The 24425-nt window shown below is 36.4% G+C and overlaps 1 protein-coding gene across 6 annotated transcripts in view; it reads left to right on the forward strand.

The window, feature by feature from the left end:
• Positions 1–24425, forward strand: part of WDR17 (WD repeat domain 17) — a 104599-nt gene that overhangs the window by 17723 nt on the left and 62451 nt on the right. For 5 of the 6 annotated variants that reach the window (XM_059384478.1, XM_059384477.1, XM_059384474.1 and 2 more), the window contains exons 2-3: positions 9090–9212; positions 20927–21055. In XM_059384478.1, the coding sequence (XP_059240461.1) occupies positions 9147–9212; positions 20927–21055 (195 nt within the window). In that variant the 5' untranslated portion in view covers positions 9090–9146. The remainder of the gene's footprint in view (positions 1–9089; positions 9213–20926; positions 21056–24425) is intronic. The other variant, XM_059384476.1, reaches the window with a different exon arrangement.

Here is a 24425-nt window from a genome sequence, read left to right on the forward strand (position 1 = left end):
AAAGAATCCCAATATTTAGGAGTTTGGCGAGGTTTTCCTTATGGTTCAGCAGGTGGCTTATCTTTGGAAAGAATGGGAACTCTGTCATTGTTACGTACAGTAGTCTGTATACGTCCGTTGGGCCGATTTTATTGACTATGTTCGGGTCCTTCCCACTTCTACAGGATTTCCTCTTCTAGCAGATATTGAGATTTATTACTTCAAGTTTCCCATTATGATTATAGATCTGTATATTTCTCCTTCAATTCTGTCATTCTCACTTTATACGTTTGCACGTCCTGTCATGCGGGAGCAGTTTCAGAACCGCCGTATCATTTAGTCAGATCCCCCTTTATTCTTCAGTAACATCCCTCTGTCTCTCTAGTAATATTTCTTGCCTTAAAATTTATTTTTTATTGATACAACTATAAGAGCTTTCATTTGGTTAATAGTTTTCTAGTAAATAATTTACTGCTTTTGACTTTCAACCATCCTATAACTTGCCAGTAAAGTGTGACTCCTATAAAGCGTATATGGTTGAGCTTTCTAGTGGAGAGTGCCAATTTTACTTTTACTTGTAACTTTAATCCATTTCTCATTTGGTGTATAGGTGTTATAATTTGATTTACATGTACAAACTTCTGTTTTCTTCTTCACAAATTTTTTACTAATTACATTTTCCTTTGATTCACTTAATACTTTTTTTTTTTTGTAGTTATACTGGAAATTCTAATATGTAACTTTAACTTTTAACCATTTAATAGAAGTGATTACTTTTACCTCTTCATGGATCCTAACTCCATTTAATCTGCTCTAACGTTTTGTGTTACTGTTTGCATATGTTAATGTTACAAATATTTTAAACTTCAGAAGACATTGCAATTATTGTATAGTTAGTATCTACTTCTATTTAACCACATATGTCCTTTTTCTGATGATCTTACTTACTGCCAGCATTTTCATCTTTCTGCCTGGGACCATGTTCCTCCTGCTTGAAGAACTCCCTTTAATGTTTTTTTAGTTCCAGCCTGCTGGTAATAAATTCCTTAGTTTTTGTGTGTATGAAAATATCATAATTTTTGCCTCCAGCTGTATTTTCACTGGGTATAGTAGCATTCTAGGTGTGTGGTTATTTTTTTTTCCCTCCTAACTTTAAAAATGTCATTCCATTATCTTTTGACTTTTGTTATTTTGATTGATCTTTGACAATATTGTGACCACGTCAAAGATTTTTTTCCTTTGGCCATCATTTTCAGCATCTTAACTGTGGTATTCCTAGATGTAGTTCTGCTTTAACTTACCTTGCTCAGGATTTGGTGAGCTCTAGGAACTTGATTTTTTAAAATCAATTTTGGAAATTTCTCATTCTTTTTCTCTTTGAGTATAGGTTCTGTTATGTTTCTTCCCCCTTGGAGACTCCCATTCCATCTCTGTGTAACTTTTCAGCATCTCCTGTCTCTTTCTTGTTCTCTGTTTTATTCACTCTTTCTTTTCTCTATTAGTTTTGCCATGTGCTAGTTACTGATACCACTGCACTGATACTGACTTCTGCCGTATTCAGTCTATCAATAAAATCATCCACTGAGATCTGAATTTCAGATATGGTGTCGTTTAGTCTTAGAGTGTCCATTTTATTTTAATTTTGTATATATTCTCTTCTCTGATTAAAAATACTACACTTTCATCTATTTTGTTTATAACTACACATTAAAAACACTAAGTGACCTAAGCTAAAGAGAAGTATACTATATGATTTATCACTTCATTATGAATGATTAGAATCATTAAAAGTTGGGAGTACTGTGAGCAGTACTGATGTGTTCAAGGGTGAGCTTTGAGATTATTTTGGAATTTGAGTTTTCAGTGTTTCTTTGGATGTGGTTGTTTAATGCTTTGAAGGTCTGGTGAAGCATGAAATGCTTGGGTTGGAACTCTCTGACTCTATGGATCTCTTTAGGCACGTTGGAATGTGCTTGTGGAGATCTGCTCAGGTGCACATTCCTGGTGGGATAACAGAAATTAAGGGGAGAGAGGGTGTGTCGTGGGCGTGACATTCATGGTACCACTTGGACTGTCATGGCAATCATCACATTCCCTCTTAGTATTCCTTTTGGATCGCCAAACATGCATCCTAATGTAGTCCACCTTGGTCCTTTTCAGCTTTTCAAGGTAGATCAGTTTTGCCTCATTTCTTGCTGTGAGTTCATTCTTTGTGTCCATCTTCCTCATCTGCTTGTCCCTGTCACTGCTTTTGAAAATACTTTGTGGATTAAGAGGTATTAGTGCCATATCTCAAGAGAGAGACTTAAGCTAATGTGTCCCGAAATATGATGGCTGGGAGTGGCAAGTGAAGCTGAAAACTCTAAGAAATAAAGTGTCCAAGTGAAATTACCAACAGAATCCAATTATACGGTATCTGTATATGGACAAGTTCATTTTGGGTTTTTCCCCCTTTTAATTGTGTTAGTATTAGAAAACACTGCTGTGGATTTTTAGTGTGTAATTTTTAAAATTTAGATTATATACCTGACAGCAGAAATGTGCAGTTTAGTGTTTTGTACCAGCAAAATGTGCTCATTAGCATAATTAGCATAAAAGAAAGATTGTAAGCTTTCTAGAAATCCCTCTCATGGCTGCTTCCTGTCACTACTTCCTTCTGCCTGAAGAAAATTCTCTCATAACTTCTAATAGTGTAGATTAGTTTTGCTTGTGTTTAAGCTTTTTATAGATAGAATCATGCAATATGTATATTTGACTTTCATGTTTGACTTTGAATTCTTACTACATTTAGGGTTTATCCATTTTGTTGTGCATAGTTCATTTTAATTACTGTATGCCAGTGTATGACTGTATTACGATTTTTATCTCCCAGATTGGGGGAATCTGGTTCTTAGAGGAGATTTGTGTCTTTTCCTCCCGAAGCCTTTTCTGGGGCAGCCAAACTATGCTTTGTATTTATGGTGGGTGTTGAGTAGGAGACCATTTTGTTGAATCTCCTCAATCAGTGGCAGATCTGTGCTTTGTTTTGGTACTGGCTGGGAGTCTGAGATGCCTTCCTGCCCACTGCGCAGGGACAGACAGCTTTTGCTTCTTCCCTTCTCACAGAAGTACCTGGAGTCAGGAAGGAGGACTTTCTGTCTCTTCCTGGAGACAGATAAGATTTGCTTTTTCTCTTCCCCCATTGTCCCTGGCAGTGAGGGTGTTTGTTTTCTCTCTCCTAGTAGTTGAAGGATTTGTTTTGTATGAGAGGAATCATGCACATATGTAGTGTTTCATGCCTGTCAGCTCCCTACAGCCAGTTGCTTCCTGCGTGTCTGAGCCACTGAGGGGGACCATGTCTGATTTGCCCCCAGTCTTTCTCCTAAGTACCCAGTTGAGGCCCGTGGAGAAGATCTCACAACTGAGTGCAAACCCAACTTGCATCTAGTCATTCTTAAACTGATGCTCTAGTTCACTTTGGCCTTTGGGGAATTACTTACATTTTATCTGATTTGGTTTTCTTACCTGCTTTTGTGACAATCACATCTTTCTCCCTTGCCTTGTCAATGGTGAAACTATTAGTATGTTCTCTCTCTTCAGAGAGGGGCCTGTTGCTCTCTGGAATTTCTTTGACTACTTTCCAGCCTGAAAATTTAATGTGATCTTACTCCAGAGAGAACATAAACTTTTGATTTTAGAAAGCAGTAGGATAGGGAAGACCAACCAAATCCTGTCATTGAATTTATCTGAAGCTGAGCCTCAGTCCTTGTAAGGGACAGTCTCATTCTATTTCAGTCTTTATCTTAAAATGTAGACCCAGGTAGCTCTCACTGAAAGGACACCAATGTTACATCACTTCTTTCTTTGTCAGCATCTGAATTCCAGGCTTTTTTCCCCCTCAGGCCCCATGGAAATACTGAAGCTCTCCATAACTTTTCAGTATTTTAGCTACTACTTTCATAGGCAGATCTTATTGGGGAATAAGTAGAATTCCCTGCCCCCGCCCCACACCCTGCCACTACTGCCAAAGAAAAAGTGCCTGGGTAGACCCTTTGAACTTCTCTTGGGGTTCTTTTTTGGTTTGAGATTTTACATATTTTTATCCAGATTTTCTAGTTGTGCGTAATAGAATTAGAGATATGCATGCAAGTATGTGTGTGTGTGTGTGTGTGTGTGTGTGTGTGTCTGTGTGTGTGTGTGTGTACATACTTTTCTGCTGTTGCTGGAAGCCAGGGTCTTGTAAGTAGCAGTCTTTTCAGTTTATAGAATCATTCTGAGGTTTCGGAGCACACCGGGTAAGCACACCGGGTAAACTTTGTGTCTGCTCTCTAACTCAGACTTCCTCTTGACATTTTTATGTAGAATTGTAATCTGGTTGGGATGGCCGGCTCCCCCAGATTGTCTGAGGTAATGCTTCTGTCATCTGCCCTTCACTGACAGATGCCTCAAGAGTATCTGTTCATAGTAAGGAGAGCAGACAGATGGTCCCCGATCACGGTCATCTTGAGGCCCTTACACGAGGCCTGTGTGCATATCCTGAGTCTTTCCAACCCCCATCCTCTCCCCTAACCTATCCTACCATGACTTTAGGCAGGGCAGATATAGGCAAATGAAAGAGAGTAATTGTGAGCAATGCCATTTATTTTATACTTCATTCTACCCTGTTGGAATAAGCAATGGTCTGTGCTTATCTCACATGTTTACTTAGTTTGTTAGGAAGCTTAAACTATAATTTCTGTCTCATAAGACAGCAGAGATGGGGACTGACTAAGAGAGTGAGTGTAGGAACTGCGGATAGTACAGTAGGTAAGAGTACAGTAGGTAAGGGATGAATTCTGTACAGAAAAGATGGCTTGCAAACACAATTTCAGAGGATGAAGCCAGTATCTTGGTCTAAGATATCAGGTAAAACTGGATGGAAAAATCTAAATGTAGAATCAAAATAGACCTCACAGAGCTCAAACATTAGGATAGGCAGAACGTGTCATTTTACTCTGTTTAGGATTTTAAATAGGCATGAGTAAAAGAAAACATTATCAACATAGGCAGAAGAAAGCAGAAATAAACATTTCAGGATGTGGCACAATTAGGTTCACATAAAATCACAACCAGAGAACTTACAGTACTTTCATTTTTAGACCAGGGACTACTGACATGGGTCTTGATTTTATTTTATTTATTTATTTATTTATTATTATTATTTTAAAAAATTTGACAGAGATCACAAGCAGGCAGAGAGGCAGGCAGAGAGAGAGGAGGAAGCAGGCTCCCTGTCGAGCAGAGAGCCTGATGCAGGGCTCGATCCCAGGACCTTGGGATCATGACCTGAGCCGAAGGCAGAGGCTTAACCCGCTGAGCCACCCAGGCGCCCCTGCATCTTGATTTTAATCCCCATATTTATAGTAGGATGTTGATGACTGCCCGATATGACCAGCTTCTCAGAAAGAGAGCAGGCCCTACTTTACTTAAAATTGCTATATCTCCTACTTGGTCCTCACCATTCTGTCTAATTCTAAAGAATCATAAAGCAACTTCTGAAAAGAGAGAGTCCTCGCAAAATGGGAACATCACATGCACATGAATGGATCATACAAAATGTGCTGATTACTTTTCTCTTATGAAAAGAAAAACTCAACTGTTTCTCAATGATTTTTAGAATTTGAAAAAGAATGTGAGATAACTCAGATTCCTTATATAAATATGTCTTGCTATATTTGATTCATTTAAAAAATCCTATCTTTTAAAACTGTTTTGCTAAGGACATAAGCATAACTCAATAAATCTTGCTTATTTCCTACTGTCAGTAGACCCCAATTTCCTCATGTAGGTAAGGAGAGAATATTGATTTCATCAACTGATCTCCCTGGAGAGTGCCTCTTGTCTTGTACTCAAGAGGTAATGTGTCAGTTAGCTATTGCCACAAATACATTTTGTTATCAACCACTCCAAAACCCAGCAAAATACAACATTAACCATTTATCATGCTCACAAGTATAATACTAGGTATATAAAATATATATACCTAGTATAAAAAATAAGTATTTTTTATAAAGTATTTTTATAAAGTATTTTTTATATAAAGTATAAAAAATATATAACAGGTTTGGCTGAGCCAAGTGGTTCTGCTTCTCACTTAGATCTGTGGCAGCTCTTCTCCCGGTGTCTCTTGTCCTTCTTTGACCAGCAGGGTAGCCCTGGAATGTTCTTGCATTGATGGCTGAGGCACAAGGGTATGAATGGAAATAAGCCCTTTAACCAAGCTTAGAACTGGAATAATCTGATTTCTGCCCACGTATCACTGAGAAAAACAAGTCACAGGGCAAGTCCAAAGGCAATAGGCGGTGGTTTATAGTCTGCCCATGACAGGGTCATGGCAAACAGATGGATACAGAGAGAGATATAAAAAAGTCAGAACTGATAATCAAACTTCAGATTCCTTGTGTGTTTGGATATGAATGCCTGCAGGAAGTTTTCTGACTATATACAATATTTACTTCATTCTCTTTATTTTCTTTAACCTGACGTGTCCCTTTGATTATTGTTTCCTTCCATCACTAGTCATAGAGGTAGTAAGGACTTTCTGACTCTGAATTAAGTTAAATTTGTGATTTTAGCAAAAATTAGTCAATTAGACCCCATGAACTAATGCCCAGATAAAAAAAATCTATGGACTAAGTGCCACTGTGACTGTCTTCTTCCTGCCTCAGTTACTGCACAGTGATCATGACATGCTTCCCCTCTGAGGTCAGCTACAGGCCTTAGCTCTGCCCTCCAGACAGTCCTAACCCATCAGGCAGATGTGTGAGTTGAAAACTGTTGTTCTTACACTAAATGAACCAGATTCTATTCATTCTCAGATCCTCAAAACATCTGACTACCATCTGGAAGTATGTATCCTTATGCAAGGTAGTATTTCATCTGGGATTACATGAGATATTTTACTTTTCTTAATTCTTATAAATATGGTAAATAGTGCTCATGGAAAAATATCACAAAATAAAGCATCGAACTATTGTGTGCCCTTGGAACAAGGTATTCACTTTAAATACATTGTATTTAAAATGATATAATAAATATTCTTGAGTCTGATATGATTATAAAATAATTTTACCAATTCAAGTTGGCATTTAATTTTATGCTTAAATGTCTTAAATGATTTGATTAGCCATTTCCCTATAAGGAATTGAATAGTAGTCCATTTCATTTGCTGGTGAGTATGTTGCTGTCACTTGGATACCTTTCTTTAGACCCTTTCCAGATTTCAGAAATATGTAAGTTTACTTCATGTGAACTGCCATTAGTTGGCAGACTTCTAGGGCTGTGAGTGTCAATTCACCGAACAAACATTTTGTATTTTCTATACAAAGACAAATAAGGCAAGTTCCTCTGCCTTGGGGAACTCATAGTTTGTATCTAGGCAAGTAATCAGTATCTAATCCTTGCAGATATGTAAATGCAAGCAGATGAGGAATTTGGTGCATTTGAGAGTCTTCAAAGAAGGAGCATTTTTAAATTGTGTCTTAGAAGACCATAAAAGTGGCAGATCTCATTATTCACAGCAAAAGGGGAAGGAGAGCTCAGGCAAAAGCATTTAGAAACTAACAGGCACAAAGTGGCGATGGTACAGAACATGTTCAGGAATAGCAGTGCAAGCAGGGGTATGAGTGACGGAACTATTTTATTTCTTCATCCCAGACATGATGAGGGGTTTCACTAAAACATTGACATGAGAGATGGAGAGAAGGGCCTTTTGAAGAGGTATTTTAAAGATCGTTTGGGAAGACTTGGTGATGACTATAGTGGAACAGGGAGGGGAAGGTGACGGAAGAGGTGGAGATGGCCTGCTGTTACCTCAGGTCACCCTCTGAGCATAACGATAGTCACCGAAATGGGGAATGCAGGAGGAAGTGAAGAGTGTTCCGAGGTGGTTGAAAGGGTCCAGAATCAGGAGTAATCAGATATAAACAAATATAACTAGAGATTATGTCAGCCCTACAACTTCCTGTGGAAGTGAGAGCCTGTTCCCAAACATTTTGACCTGAGGCTTCAAGCAGATACTGGAAACTATTTCTGGAAAAAAAGAGAGAAGAATTAGTTTGAAGAAGAGTGCCATGTTCCATCTGATAAATTTTTAGAAATAAGGCTGTTTTCAGTCAGCCATGGTGGTGCTTTCCACATTCTTTCCTAGAAGTGTACCTTTGTTACACCGGAACAAATGCTGTCTTAGTTTAGGATCCGAAGAATGAGACACTCAAATTACCCAAACATTTCCTTTTTCTTTTTCGTAGCCCCCCTCCCCCACTCTATCTCTTCTTTCCTTTTTTCTCCACGGAGGTGTCATGGTTTGATGTGTTTAAGGAGGGGAAGGTCAGAGCTCGCTGCTCTACGTTGGGTGAACCTTCTGAACCTTAGAGGATAATTTGAAGTCCACGTATCCTCCAGGGTACCAGGAAGTCTCTTATTTAGCGTGGCTAGTAAATAGTATCTTCCAGCAGTGAGTAAAATGAAAAAGAAGCCAGATTCATGTGATTTTGATTCTCTGTGGAACATATTAGCCCTCTACGAAGTGATGTGGGGTCTCCAAACTTTTTGAGGCCCTTAGGTTATTAGCAATCAGCTAACGGTAAAATGATTTAACTCTCAAGTGCAGAGATGGAAGCAAACAGAAATACAGACTTGGCCTTGTCGTTGTACACCTTTAACCTAGAAGCTTTCTTCTGGTTTTATCTCCAACTCCTAAGGTTGAAAATAGAACTACTTTCCTGCCCCCTGTTGCTTTGTGGTTTCTCTGGATTCCTTATTTGTAACTTGGTAACTTTTAGATGTAATTTGTCTATTTCTTACAACAGTTGAATCAAATATTTTTTTAGAATGAAAACCGAAAGCCTAATGTTTGCTAAAGCATTTGCTGGTACTATACAATGTAATGATTATTTGATTTTTCTTTCCTATTGGAGTATAGGCTTACATTTTCTGGTATAGCATTATTTTTACAGATACTACAATTTGTAAATTATTAAAACTGTTTCAGCTGAAATGTTTGTGGGCTTCTAGCTTCATGTACTGAACAACATTTCACAAGGCAGATTTTGGTAAAGCTGTTTGGTTGAAACCCATTATTGTTACTTTAGGTGCTGACTATTCTGATGCCGACTTTCCAATTGCCTTGATTAAAGTAGAAACGTTCTATGGCTTGGATGACTTACATTTCAAATTGGTTTGAGCAAGATGATTGGTATGAAGGACTACAAAGAGTAAGATATATTTATGTTGTGATTATGATTTTCTGTGGGTTTTACTGCTTCCTGCGCATGCAGCTGTATTTCTTTGTAATTTATGTTGCAGACACTTTTGCATTGAAATATTTTGAGGGTAAATAAAATACTTGGTAGATTCCAAAGCAGAGGTAAGAAGACAATATATAAATATAGTCATAATCGTACATTGATGAAAAGATTTTTTTTTTCTGTCCTTGTTTCATGAATTCTTAATATTTTCAGATTGTCTTCAGGCTTGAAATATAATATAGATTCTTGTTAATGAGATTAACGTATAAAAACAGCAATACTTTTAATAGTCATTTTACATAAAGAAAAACATTTAATGAAATAGAAGATGTGTATGATAATACTATATATTACATTAATATTGTAAAAGAAAGTGCAAAAATTTTCTGAAGAAAGGTGCCATGTTCTATCTGATGAATTTTTAGGCAATTAATTATGTTTCAAAAGATTTGCATTGTTACCATGGCAACTTTTATATAGTATTTTGAAAATAGCTGTTCTGATCTATTATAGAAAGAGTAGAAAACTGCTATTTAAAAGTGCATCTAATCAAAATGGATTTAGCATAAAACAATACAATGTCGTTTTTATTATTTTCACGTTTTGAATGGAAGATTTCTTTATTATTTAAATGAAAGCACTTTGTGGATTTTTCTTTTCTTACACAGCTGGACTTTTCTTTTTATTAATGAGTGGAACCAAGAGCCAGAGTATCTTCCTGCAGTGTCTCCAGCTTTCCTCCCCGTCGAGTCAGAGGGCAAACAATACCAAAGATAGGAAGCGTGCGTTTCTCTCCTACCTTGCTTCCACGGGGTCCCTCCTCCACACGTCCATGAAAGACATTTTCTCAGTATTTTACTTCCTTTCCCCTATCTTTTTAATTGTAATTCCTCAGCAGTTTAAAGCTTCCTGCCTTTGGGCTTTTCCTAAAAAAAAATTTTTCTCCCCAATTCTAAAACAAACTGGTAAACATCTCTGCAGCCGGTTAATAGCAAACTCCGGAGAATAATCGTCGTGTTAGGGACCCTGAAGTGTTCTCAGAGAACAGACTGAGAACCAGTGGGTAGCTTGTCATTCTGAATTTCAATCTTATCCCTCAATGATGGAAATATTCCAGCTTATGAGTTTAATAAGTCCCACCAGACCACATACACACTGCAGTGCCAGGACCCTGTGTTTGTGTTGTGTGTGTGCACTTTAAATGTAATGGTAAATGCATTTTTGATGTTGAACCAAAGGGTGTTTTTTTCAATTATAGCCCATGTATTTCTCAATGGGAGGGCATACTAACTTGCTGAAATGCTTTTCACTAAAATTGGGTGCTCCTTTAGTGACTAAGGGTAGTTCGTAGAGATGATGGGAATTCAAAATCTTGTTTTCCATCATGACTCCAGTCTGCCCTTTAATACTACCATCGGCCTTTATAAATGAACTCCTGGCTGAGACCGAGTACAGAAGCAGCTGTTACTGTATACAGATACAGTTCAACCCTGAAATTACAATATTGTTGTCTTTGTGAGGTTGAGCTTCTCAAGTTTTAGTCAGTTCTTACATAGATTCAGGTGAGAATGAAAGATACTATTCTAAATAATGAAAACTGGCACATGAATATGGACTTCAATTTCTTCTAAAAGTATAGCCTGTATTTTTCAGATGATGTGTATGTGCTTATATGTCCCATGTAATCATCAGCATTCAGCATAGCAAATTTTTCAATAGAAATTTTTTCTCCTAATTTATTTAAAAGCAAAGTTATAACATTGAAGCATGGGATTTATAATGTCCATAGATAGAACATATTTGATAATAGTACAAAGGACTGTATGGGGTGAATGAAAGTATGGTTGTGGCGTTAGTACATTTTACATGAAGTAGAGCAGTAACTCAGTGTGCAACAGATGTTGGCGAGGATGCAGGAAAAGGGGAACCCTCTTACACTGTTGGTGGGAATAGAGTATTCTTTTAAAGTTCACAGGAAAAGATAAGTTGGATTTTTTAGTTAAAGTTGTAATTTAGAAATGTAGTATTTGAAAAACCACATACAAGTGTGAGTTTGATCTTTAGTACAAAATTAGGATAGCATTATTTTGATATAATTAATATTTATAGCATAGGTATATATTTCTATAGATACATATGAACTTGATTTTAGCTTAGTTTTACAATTTTGCATTTGGCAGTGTTGTAACTCTAGCTGTATTTTAAAATTCATTGTGATTATTTCATATCAACATTTTCTTGCATATTCAGAAGTGAACTTTAATATTACACAAATCTAATGTAAATATACTCTTACCATTTGTTTTTTAAAGAATTTCGTATACTTAATGTGAACAGCATCTTTACTGTAATTATAATGTATGTGTGGTGCTTTGTATGAGATTGAAACAAAAAATTGAGTTTGCAAAAAATTGTCTTTGCAAGTAGGCTGTTGCCAGGCTCCTAACACTGTCACTTATATGTGGGGTGACACAATGCTCACACTTTTCTTCCCAAAGCTTTTGTAACTCTACAGTATTCAGTGTACCACAGGGGCTTAGTACTTCGTCTTTAAAGTGTGCATGTTGTTTCTGGGCCAGTAAGATTATATTTTTCTGAAGCAACAAATCCTTAGAATGGATGTGGAAATTCTTAAATCATTCACCTAAAAATGCAACCTATTCTAAAGTAAGGATACAAAAAAGTACATAATATTTATCTGAAATCTATAATTAACATTCAGTTAATATATGCTTATTTACCAAATATGTGACATGTTTTTTTAGGATTTATGTTTTTAAAAAGGCATATATTTTGGAATATACCTGCAGTTGAACATCTTCCATTTTTAGTAATGCAGGATCATTAGTTATGTAACCATTCATGCTGACTACAAAAATAACAAAATGTTCCAGATGTTTCTTTTTTCTCCTTAGCAATTACAAACATTACTTAATAAAAGCTACATCATGTTACATATGTTTTTAATAATACTTTTGAAAAATAATGTGGAAATTTCAAATACTGCCCATTTACTTTTTTATTTGTATTTTTTAAAGATTTTATTAATTTTTCCTCGAGAGAGAGAGTGAGAGCATGAACAGGGGAGAGGGACAGGGGGAGAAGCAGACTCCCCTCTGCGCAGGGGGCTCCTTGCAGGACTCGATCACAAGACCTTGGGATCATGATGAGCTGAAGGCAGATGCTTAATGACTGAGCCCAGGTGGCCCAGTACTGCCCGTTTAAATACCTAATTAAGATTTAGAAATGCAATAGTATTGATATATTTAATGATGTACATTTTTTTCAAATTTTATTCAAAATCATAGATCTTTACAGTAAATTTCCATTTTGTTTTATCCTGCTTATTACTTTGATGGCTGGTTTGGACAAATTATTCAACTCTGAATTTAAAAAGGAATTAAGTTGTTATCTTGTAAGACTTGTGAAAGCTGCTTAGAAGCAAGGTCATACCAAATTATATGACAGTATTGAAATTTTTATATTCTCTACACTTAGAAATTAAAAAGTAGTAAATTTTAAAAAGTAGTTAATCAAAGTATACTGATAATTAAAGTAAAAATACATTGACAAAATGAATTTTGAAGTAACTTATTTATTTTTAATACATAGCAGAGGGATTTGGAGTTTCTAGTCTGGCAGGTAAGGAGCTAAGAAGTCTCACTCTGGCCTAAAATGATAAAAAGCTGAACAAACTGAAAAATCAACCACTCTTTTTAGATCTCTAAGAGAAGTGAGGTCACAAGGCAAATTATTACAACCTTTTAGAGCAGAGAACATTGGAATTATCAGACCAAGAATTTGAAGAAACTATAATTAATATGCTAAGGATTTTAATTTAAAAATTAGGCAACATACAAGTACAGATGGATAGTTTAAGCAGAGAGATTGAAATTCTAAGAAGAATCGAAAAGAAATGCTAGAGACCAGAAACACCAGCAAATGACGAATGCCTCTAGTGAGCTCATTAGTAGACTCGTTAGGGCTGAGGAAGGAATTTCTTAGCTTGAAGATATGACAGTAGGGATTTCCAGATCGGAAAAGAAAAGAGAAAGAAGAATGGGGAAATAAAAAGCAGAATAGAATATCCAAGAGCTGTGGGACAACTGAAAAGGTGTGTCATACACCTACTGGAAATACCAAAACAAGAAGAAAGAGAAAGCAACAGAAGCGACAGTTGAAGCAGTGACTTAGGATTTCCCCAAATTAATGTCAGACAGCAAATCACAGACCCAGGAAACCCAGGAAATATGGAACATGTTAAATGCAAAAAACAAGAAACAAAACAACAAAACTATACCTAGGCAAATCATATTCAAACTAAAAAAAAAAAAAAGAAAGAAAGAAAGAAAGAAAATCTTGAAAAAAAACCCCAAAAAACAAAAACCAGAGGAACAAGTATAAAAATCGGGATTCAACTTCTCAGAAACCATGAAACCAAGAAGAGAATGAATGAAATATTTAGAGTGTTCAGAGAAATAAAATACCAGCCAAGAAATCCATACTCTGTGAAATTATCTTTCATGAGTGAAAGAGAAATGAAGACTTTCTCAGACAAACAAAAATTTGGAAATTTGTTGCCAGTAGACCTGCAACAAATGTTAAAAGAAGTTTTTCAGAGAAGGTAAGTGATAATAGATCCAAAGCTCAGATCTGCATAAACAAAGGAAGAGTATTGGAGAATGTATGAGTAAAAGTAAAATAAAACTTTTCATTTTTCTTAATTGTGACCTTGTTAACAGTTTGAACAGTTTGTTTAAAACAAAAACACAACAATGGATTTGATTATGTATGCTTTTTTTTTTTAAGATATCATTTATTTATTAGAGAGAGAGAGAGAGAGAACACAAGCAGGGGGAGTATCAGGCAGAGAGAGAAGCAGGTCTCCCGCCGAGCGGGGAGCCCAATGTGGGGCTTGATCCCACGACTCTGGGATCATGACCTGAGCTAAAGGCAGATGCTTAACTGACTGAGCCAGCCAGTGCCCCAATTACGTATGCTTTAATCACATATATATACATTCGCACAGATACATACCCATGTGCTGTGTTGCCGATGTGGAAGTGAGCGGAGTGACAGCAGTGGTACAAAGGACGGAAGAGGACTCAGGGATATTCGGTTATTATAAGGTGTCTGCACTACCTGAGAAGCGATATGGTGTTGATTCGAAAGTAGACTTGGATTACTTGTAAATCTATATTATAATGTCTAGGATAATCACCCACAAAAATTTTTTTTAAAGGTTGTATTTATTTATTTGACAGAGAGGAATCACAAGTAGATGGAGAGGCAGGCAGAGAGAGAGAGAGAGGGAAGCAGGCTCCCTGCTGAGCAGAGAGCCCGATGTGGGACTCGATCCCAGGACCCTGAGATCATGACCTGAGCCGAAGGCAGCGGCTTAACCCACTGAGCCACCCAGGCGCCCCCACCCACAAAAAGTTTAAATGAGACATGATTGATATGCTAAGGAAGAAGAAAAAAGTATGGATCATATAAAGTGCTCAGTTGAAACCACAAAAGAAAGGAAAAGTGTGGAAGATAAAAACAGGAACAAACTGAAACAGTAAAAATGGGGTAGATACTAATCCAAGTGTATCAATAATTACCCTGAACATCACTGGTCTAATGCACTAATAAAAAGACAGAGGCCCAACTATATGTTGTCTACAAATAACTCAAATTAAATGTTAAGACATATATGGATTCAGAGTAAAGTGGTGAAGAAAGACACACCATGCTAACACTGATTAAAAGAAGTGGGTGTAAGTATGTTAAATTCAGACAGAGCAGAATTCAGACCAAGGGTAAAGAGGGATATTACATAGTGATGAAAGGGTCAGTACTCCAAAAAGACACAGTAGTCCTTAATGTGTATGTGTCTTCATAGCAGAGTATTGTAATACACGAGGCAAGAATTGATAAAAGTGCAAGGAGAAATAGATGAGCACACTATTATAGTTGGAGACTTTACTGCTCTGTCAGACTGAACAGATCTGCCAGACAGAATCAGGAAGAGCGAAGTTGAACTATATAGCATCTCCAGTCAACTATACCTGATGCACCTATAGAACCCTTCCTCCAGCAACAGCTGCTTGCACATTCTTCTCAAGCTCACGTGGAACATTCACAGACCATATTTTGGGCCATAAAATCCATCTCAATGTCTTAAAAGTATAGAAATAATATAGGGTCTTCTCTCAGACATCAGCAGAATTAAACTAGAAACTGATAACAGAAATGTAACTTGAAGGTCCCCAAATACTTAGAGACTAAGCAACAGTCTTCTAAATAACACATGGATCAAAGAAAAATAGCATTTTGAACTAAATGAGATTGAAAACACGACAACATAACTTATGGGATGCAGCAAAAGCAGTGCTTAGAGGAAATTTATACCAGGAAAGAGGGAAAATCTAAATTTAATCTTCTAAGCTTCTACTTTGGAAAACTAGAAAAGGAAGAGCAAATTAAATCTAAAGTAAGGAGAAGAAAAGAAATAATAAAAATTTAGATCAGAAATCAGTGAAATCAAAAATAGAAAATCAGTAGAGAAAATCAACAAAGCTAAAACCTTCTTCTTTGAAAAGATCAATAAAATCTATTAGACTTTAGCTAGAGTAAATAAGAAGAAAAGAGAGAAGGAACATAATACTAATACCAATAATGAAAGAAGGGATATCGCTATATAACCTGTGGACATTAAAAGGATGATATGGGAATGCTACATCAATTTCCTACCCCAAAATCTGGTAACCTAGATGAAATGGACCAAGTCTTAAAGATACAATTTGCCAAACTCACGGAAGAAATATGGAATCTGAATAGGCCTACATTTTAAAGAAATTGAATCAATAATAACATTTAATGATATTGTGATTTGTAAGAAATACATATTTAGTCATTCAGATGACCCCATTTCCCAAGTGTTGAGGGCCCTAAGTGTCTTTTGTTATGCTAATAAGGTGACTTTTAGAAAGCACCTGAGGAGGGGGCTGATTGCTGGTGGAGTCAACCTATGATTAGAGGGTTATAACTTTTAATCCTACCCCTTGACCATAAGGTGGGAGAGGAGAAGAGTTAGATATTGAAAGATAGACAGCGGAGAGTGATTTAATCGATCATGCCTTTATAATGAAGCCTGCAGGAAAACACAAAAGGAAAGGGTTCAGAGGGCTCTCCAGTTGATGTGGTCTGAGACAGTCTCCTTGCCCCTTTCCACAGCCCTTGCCTTAATGTGCCTCTTCTATCTGGCTGTTCCTGAGTTATATCCTCTTTTAATAAACAAGTAATCCAGTAAAATATTTATCTGAGTTCTTGAGCCCCTCTAGCAAATTAAAAGACTTGAACAGACCCTTCACTGAAGGTAGATGGCCTGTAAGTATATGGAAAGATGTCCGACATAGGGAATTACAGATTGAAACAATAGTAAGTTACTACTGCATCCCTATTAGAATGGCTTCTCCAAAACACTGACAACACCAAAGGCTGGTGAGGATGGGAAATAGCAGGAACTCTGATTTATTTCTGGTGGGAATGCAAATGGTGCAGCCACTTTAGAAGACAGTTTGATCATTTCTTATAAAATATATTACTGGGATCCAGTAATCACCTCCTTTGCCATTCCTTGTGATTTACCTAAATGAATTGAAAACTTATGTTTAAACAAAAACCTGTGCATGGATGTTTATAGCAGCTTTTTCATAACTGTTAAAACTTGAAAACAACCAAGATGTCCTTCAATAGATGAATGGATACATAAGCAGTGGTACATCTAGAAAAGGGAATATTTTTTATTGCTAAAAAGAGCTATCAGGCCATGAAAATACATAGAAGAAACTTAAATGCATATTACTAAGTTAAAGAAGCCAATTTGAAAAGGTTACATACTGTATAATTACAATGATACAATATTCTGGAAAAGGCAAAACTATGGAGAGTATAACAGTATCAGTGGTTTCCAGGGGTTATTGAGAGAGGAAGAGATCAATAGGCAGAACATAGAGGATTTTTAGGGCCTCGTGTCTATTTCAAAATGGTGGATATATGACCTTCTACATTTGTCAAAACCCATGGAATGAATAACACCAAGAGTGAACCATAATGCAGACTGTGGACTCTGGGTGATGATGTTGGGTCAATGTAGGTTCATCATTGTAACAAATGTACTAGTCTGATGGGAGGTATTGATAGTGGGGGAGGTTGTGTGTAACTGGGGGTTAGGGAGTGAGTAGGAACTCTTAATTTCCACTCAGTTTTGCTGTGAAACTAACACTGCTCTTAAAAACAATTTATTAAGTTTTAAAAAGATTTTAAAAACAACAGAAAGTAAAAATTTTAAAAATGATTCCATTTTACTTGTTTGCTTAAATGTTTCTTTCGCAGCTATGAGCTCAAAATTCACTTAAACATAAATCAGAAACCATTTTCACTTACACACAGACTTTATTAATAGTAATCATACACTCCAGAGATAAACTATAAAAGCCTATTCAACTCATCCTGTGGTTGAATTAATATAATTTTCAGTGAAAAGTAATGTAACATTACTAGTTTAAACAAATACTTATATTTAAAAAATTTGTCAGGAATGCTAGTGCTTGAGGAAATGCAGGTGCTGAGGCAGGGGTGGGGGAAGGGGGCAAGAAGACTTTTATAGTTAAGCACTCAAAGACTGAAGCACGGTTCGGTTACATGGAATTTTTCACTTCAAATAACTTTTTAGTTTATTAAAAAAAAAGATGACAATAGATTTGGGGAAGAAAGAGGAAAGAAGGGATCTTTTCTAGAAGGTGGAAAATGAAATAGAAAAGACACAAGAAAGTAACTTTTTAATAAATTAAGATAAATTTAATTAATAAATTAAGAGATGATGTAACTGACTAGACTAATTGCTGAGCATTAAAATAAAGGAGAAACGCAGTGTTATGGTCAGTACATGACTCCACTGATACTGAAGAAGAAGCAGATAATAAAGAGACACTGCTGTATTTTTTAATGATGGTACCAAGTATCTCTGGTTCAGAGTAGCTTGTTTTAAACCACTAGGTGTCCCATCCAAGTACTAACCAGGCCCGACCCTACTTAGCTTCTGAGAGCAGACAAGATTGGGTGCGTTCAGGGTGGTATGGCTGTAAATCAAAACCTCAATGAGATACCACCTCATACCAATCAGAATGACTAACATCAACCAGTCAGGAAACCACAGGTATTGGCGAGGATGTGGAGAAAGGGGACCCCTCCTACACTGTTGGTGGGAATGCAAGCTGGTACAGCCACTCTGGAAAACAGTATGAAGTTTCCTCAAAAAGTTGAAAATAGAGCCACCCTATGACCCAGCTATTGCACTACTGGTATTTACCCCAAAGATACAAATGTAATGATCCAAAGGGACACGTGCACCCAAATGTTTAGAGCAGCAATGTCCACAATAGCCAAGCTATGGAAAGAGCCCAGGTGGCCATCAACAGATGAATGGATAAAGAAGATGTGGCATATATATTCAATGGAATACTATGCAGCCATCAAAAATGAAATCTTGCCATTAGCAACAATGTGGATGGAATAAAGCGTATTGTGCTAAGCAAAATAAGTCAATCAAAGAAAGATAATTATCATATGATTTCATAGATCATTTGAGGAATCTGAGAAACAAGGCAAAGGATCATAGGGGAAGGGAGGGAAAAATAAGACGAAACCAGAGAGGGAGACAAACTATAAAGGGCTCTTAATCTCAGGAAACAAACTAAGGGTTGCTGGAATGGAGGGGTGTGGGAGGGCTGGGGTGTCTGGGTGATGGACCCTAGGGAGGGTATGTGCTATGGTGAGCACTGTGAGTTGTGTAAGACTGATGAATCACCAACCTGTACCCCTGGAACAAATAATACATTATATGTTAATAAAAATAAATAAATAAATAAAAATAAACCAGGTGGCAGGGTAGAGAGAGAAGAGGCAGGTTGAGGTGGATGGTTCCTGGGGATACATTGAATAATTAGTTACCTATTAGACTTGTGTCATAGTTCAGATTATATATATATTTATGTATTAATGTTTCATGTATGATATTTTGCATGTTGTGTTAAAGCATTAACATTTTGCTACTAAAATAATATAAAACTTTTAAACAGTATAAACAAAGTATTGACTAAAAATTGACTTGGTATGTTAGTCAGTGTGACCCAAATTTATTATATCTGCTAGGTATTTACTTAATTTTTCAAAAATATTTTAAGGTTACAATTGCTATTTATTATTTTTCTGTATTTTAATCGGATATAAATTAACAGTGAAAAATTGATAATTGCAAGGTTTATCTTTGTGGTATAAGTGAAGATTGTCTCATGTTGAGAGTCCTCATTTTTAGACCAATATTTTGACCGTATTAGAAAAGACACCAAATAATGATCTAGATTCTGCCTTGAAAAAGCTTTTTTGGATCAATTAATGTATTCTTGAATGCCCTTCTTTTTTTTTTTTTTTTTAAAGATTTTATTTATTTGACAGACAGAGATTGCAAGTAGGCAAAGAGGCAGGGAGAGAGAGAGAGAGGGGGAAGCAGGCTCCCCACTGAGCAGAGAGCCCGACGCAGGGCTTGATCCCAGGACCCCGGGATTATGACCTGAGCTGAAGGCAGAAGCTTTAACCCACTGAGCCACCCAGGCGCCCCTTGAATGCCATTCTTGAAGTAACTACATAGGGTAATATTCAGAATATGTTTTTTGTTTTTGCTTTTGCTTTGGTGTTTCCCCTGTATCTGGGTTTTCAATAGGATCATAGACTTATAAACATCCTCACTCTTGGCTTCCTATTCTCCAGCATCCTAGAAGAACTAAGTTTACACATAGAGTCACAGAAACCCTGGAGCTGAGAGGAATGGTAGGGAAAACCTCTTTCAGAAGGTTCTTTTAGATGGAAGGAACAGAGACACGAGGTTAGATGCCTGACTCCAGCTCATGCTCTAGGCCGGCTCGGAGCTGGGTCTCCATCCCTGCGTGCTGAGTCCCAGCCGGACTGATGCTGCCTGTTTACTCCACCGTCTTCTACTGGCCGCATCAACATCTTGTAACCAGTAGTTTCCATCTTCCTTCTGTCGCATCTTCACAATGAGCAGTATTGTTAACGCAGCTTGGCTACCTGCCCTGTGCAAATACTTTGTGCAAAGACACTGAGTCACTATAAACACAGTGATGTTCCCTGGCAGAGGCCACAGTCCTCCCAATATTGTTTTACCCTTGAATTTGCTGCTTTGAATGAATTACCAGTATTTAAAAATTGGTAGCTTTTACGCAGAACTCTGGATGCTTCCATTTCTCTGGAAGTTTCATAAATCTGGCAACAGTGGAGGAGCTTCTCCAGTGGCACTGGAGCCCTTTACTTAGAATCTGCCCCTTCTGTTTCACTGTGCTCCCCATCACTCCTCTAGGATCCCCAGTCCTCGGCCCTGTGTCCTTTGTCATTGATCATTTTCTAATCTCTTGCTTTTCACATTTGAATTACATGCCTTGATGTCTCTAGACATTTGGGGATTTCAGCTCTCGTTCTCTGAAAGTATACCCTGAGATCAATAGTCCTAGTAGAAATATTGTTTTCAGGGCATAAAGATAAGGATTGATAAAGATAGCTATAAATAAGTTTTTTGAATAATGAAAATGACTGATATTTCTCCAAATTTGGTTTTCAAGGCAAACATGTCCCAGGTCAGGCAGGTGGGACTGCTGGCCGCGGGATGTCAGCCGTGGCACAAGGACGTGTGTGCTGCCAATGGAGACAGGTTTGCCTACTGCGCCACTCTGGCCATCTATATTTACCAGGTAAAATACTTTGGTTGCTTTTGGTTTCTCATTTTATTAGGTAAAATTAACATTTAGTACATACTTTAAAATCCCTGTTACATAAAAGTTTTAAAAGTACTATAATGTAATTGATAATTATATTTTGCTGCTGTTTATACTCTATTGGCTTTGTAATTCAAGCTTTTAGAAAATGCCTATATCATAGTTTCAAGTTACTAAAAATCTTAATTGATTTCATCAACCTTTATGTGCTGTTTGTCAGAAATTTCCTCAAGAATTAAAAGCTTCCAGTTTATGAGTGATGAGCAGTAGAACTTAATGCTTTTAAAATATATCTCCATATAAATAATTGGAATTCATTTATTCATTTGTTTCAGACTTTGCTCAGTAGCATTTCATATGAGAAAAAAAAATCAGAGAATATGGGTTACCCATTAGAGATCATTATATTAAAAACCGTGCAGATATAAAATATTTTGAGATATTCTTGAGATACAAACCTTTATAATTCCTTTTTTTCATGTCTGAACTCTATCCAGACATCGCTATTCAGTTTCCAGTCTGAAGAGCCAATGGCCTTCTGAATTGCCCCAGATCAAGGTGCTATAAACATCTTAAATTCAGGACAAACTTTCTTAAACCTGGAGTCAGCATTTTTATGTGAGCAGCCAACCACTCGTCTGAACCACGGACGTGAGGGTTAGCTCTGTTTGGCTCCTGCTTCTCACTCCTGTATTTTAGGTTAACCAGGAGCAATCCTAGGGTTTGTAGCCTTCTCACCCGACTATTATCATAGTCTCTGACTATAAAATAATAAATACTATAAATACTATAATAAAAGTCTCATCTTTCAAATCTCAGCTCAAGTGTATAAACTATTTTCCATATTCTGCCTTTTCCACTTTTGTGATAGCAAAGGACCTTATAAAATAGACTGTCTCTCTGCCTGCTTCCCTTTACCAGAATCAGTCTTCCTCACCTTTGAATTTCTCAAGTTACTCTTTGCTCTCTGGAATTTAAGATACTCATTAAATATTTTTTGAATGATACATTTTTTGTTGTTGTTTTGAAACAACAGTGCATTTCAGTGAAGAGAAAAAAATGATTCGTTATTCTGGAATAAAAATCTTTTAATTACCAATAGTGTAGTTTATTGAAAATTGAAGAAAAAATAGCATTACTCTATAAACTAGTTAAATAATAAAATACTGAGATTTTATGTAGTCTATTATTCAAGACTATAGGAACACCAAGTAATCAACCTGAGTTTTAGTATAACATATCAGTCTAGGTAAAGTATTCCTTCAGCGAGTAAGGACAGAGAATGGATAAAGGCAGAACTTATTTTTTTTCGTATTCACATTTGTCCAGTTTTATGATGACATTTTATGACTTGAATATTTAGGAAGATTGAGCTAAAATTATTAATATACAAAACCTATGAAGAAAATTTATGTGTTATTAAAGACTGAAACAAACTAAGAATCATCCTGATTTAAAAATTAAAACAAACTCAGGTGACAGTTCATTACAGAGTTCCCTGTAAAAACTTGTTTCAAAGTATGCAAATAGACAATTACATTTATATTAAATGGTGACATTAATATTCAACTTATGTTAATCAGTATTGTTTTAAATGTTATTGTCTAAATTGAAATGCTTTGAAAATTATGCTACATAAATATAAAATATTAAGGTTATTTTCAAAGGGAATATTTATTAAATCATACCTAGGGTCAATGTACAGTCAGAGTCTGATAGTTTGTCACACTCTGTATAATAATACTGACGTTTTATCACATCTGTCTGAACTATTAAATGATACTTGTAAATGCCATAAGAATTTTCCCTTTGACCATTGAATTGTGATGTGATAATATATTAACTACTCTAAAAATAATTTATGGTGCAGCTGAATGTAATGGTATAGACTCGTCATACTGAACTGTAAATATAATAGGAATGTATTAATAAATTAATCCCCATATGTATTTATATTGTACTTAAGATACTACTTGGATAATTTATATAGTAAAGCTTCTTCATGTACTTACTGTATTTATAGACTCTTCCACCGAATTTCTAACTTATGTAGCAGTTTTTCTGTTAGATACATTAGACACATTCACAGTATTTACCACAGATAAGTCACTGAATGACTTAAAACTTACAAACCTATTCCTTACAAACCTATTCCTAAATGTACAGAAAATGTACTTAAATATATTTAAACAAGCCAACTTAAGATGATTGTAACTGCAAAACTCCACTTGTACTTGGTTCTTCTTAACAATATTTTCATCTGACATTGTTCAGGAATAGTTGAAGTTCAAGTAGTAAGAAATATAGAAATTATAGAAGGGAAACCTTAGGAAATAATTAAGTTGTTAGTCAAAATTTTATATGCAGAGATGTTCGCTACAGCATTATTTTTTATAGCAAAATTTCAAAGTGGCTTAAGTGGTAAACAATAGCAGATTTTTTTCTGCTCATCATCACTTATTAAGGAAATGCAAATCAAACTACAAAACTACAAGGACATCTCACCTCACACCTGCCAGAATGGCTAAGCACAAGAAAAATAAAATACAAACACAAAAATAAAAGCACAAGAAACAAAAGATGTTGGCAAGAATGTGGAGAGAAAGGAACCCTCATGCACAGTTGGTGGGAATGCAAACTGGTGTAGCCACTGTGGAAAACAGTATGGAGGTTCCTTAAAAAGTTAAAGATAGAACCACCCTATGATCCAGAAATCACGCCAGTAGGTATTTACCCAAAGAATACAAGAATTCAGAGGGCCATATGCACCCCCATGATTGTAGCAGCATTATTTATAACACCCAAACTGTGGAAGCAGCCCAAGCGTCCACAGACTGACGAATGGACGAAGAAGTGGACGGCATATAAATGGAATATTGCTCAGCCATAACAAAGAATGAAACTTGCCATTTTCAGCAACATGGATGGAGCTGGAGAGTATGACGCTAAGTGTAATCAGTCAATCAGAGAAAGACAAGCACCATAATGATCTCACTCCTATGTGGAAGTTAGAAAACAAAACAAGCAAAGGGAAAAAATAAGAGAGGGAGAGACAAATCAAGAAACAGACTTTTAATTATAGAGAATAAACTGATGGGGAAGGGTGGAGGGAAGGGGGAACTAGGTGCTGGAGGTTACAGAGGACGCTGGTGATGAGCCCTGCTAATGTGTGGAAGTGTCGGTCACTCTGTTGTACACTGTATCAGCTGACTGGAACTAAAATAAAAATTTTAAGAAATGATTTCTTTCTTTTGATTAAGTACACTTAACACTTGAAAGCAAACCAAGGCTTGGAATGTGTTCATACCATGCATGTTATTAGGTATACTAATTTTCATGTATGTAC

Source organism: Mustela nigripes, chromosome 18, assembly GCF_022355385.1.
Source record: "Mustela nigripes isolate SB6536 chromosome 18, MUSNIG.SB6536, whole genome shotgun sequence".
In the NCBI taxonomy this organism is placed as follows: domain Eukaryota; kingdom Metazoa; phylum Chordata; class Mammalia; order Carnivora; family Mustelidae; genus Mustela; species Mustela nigripes.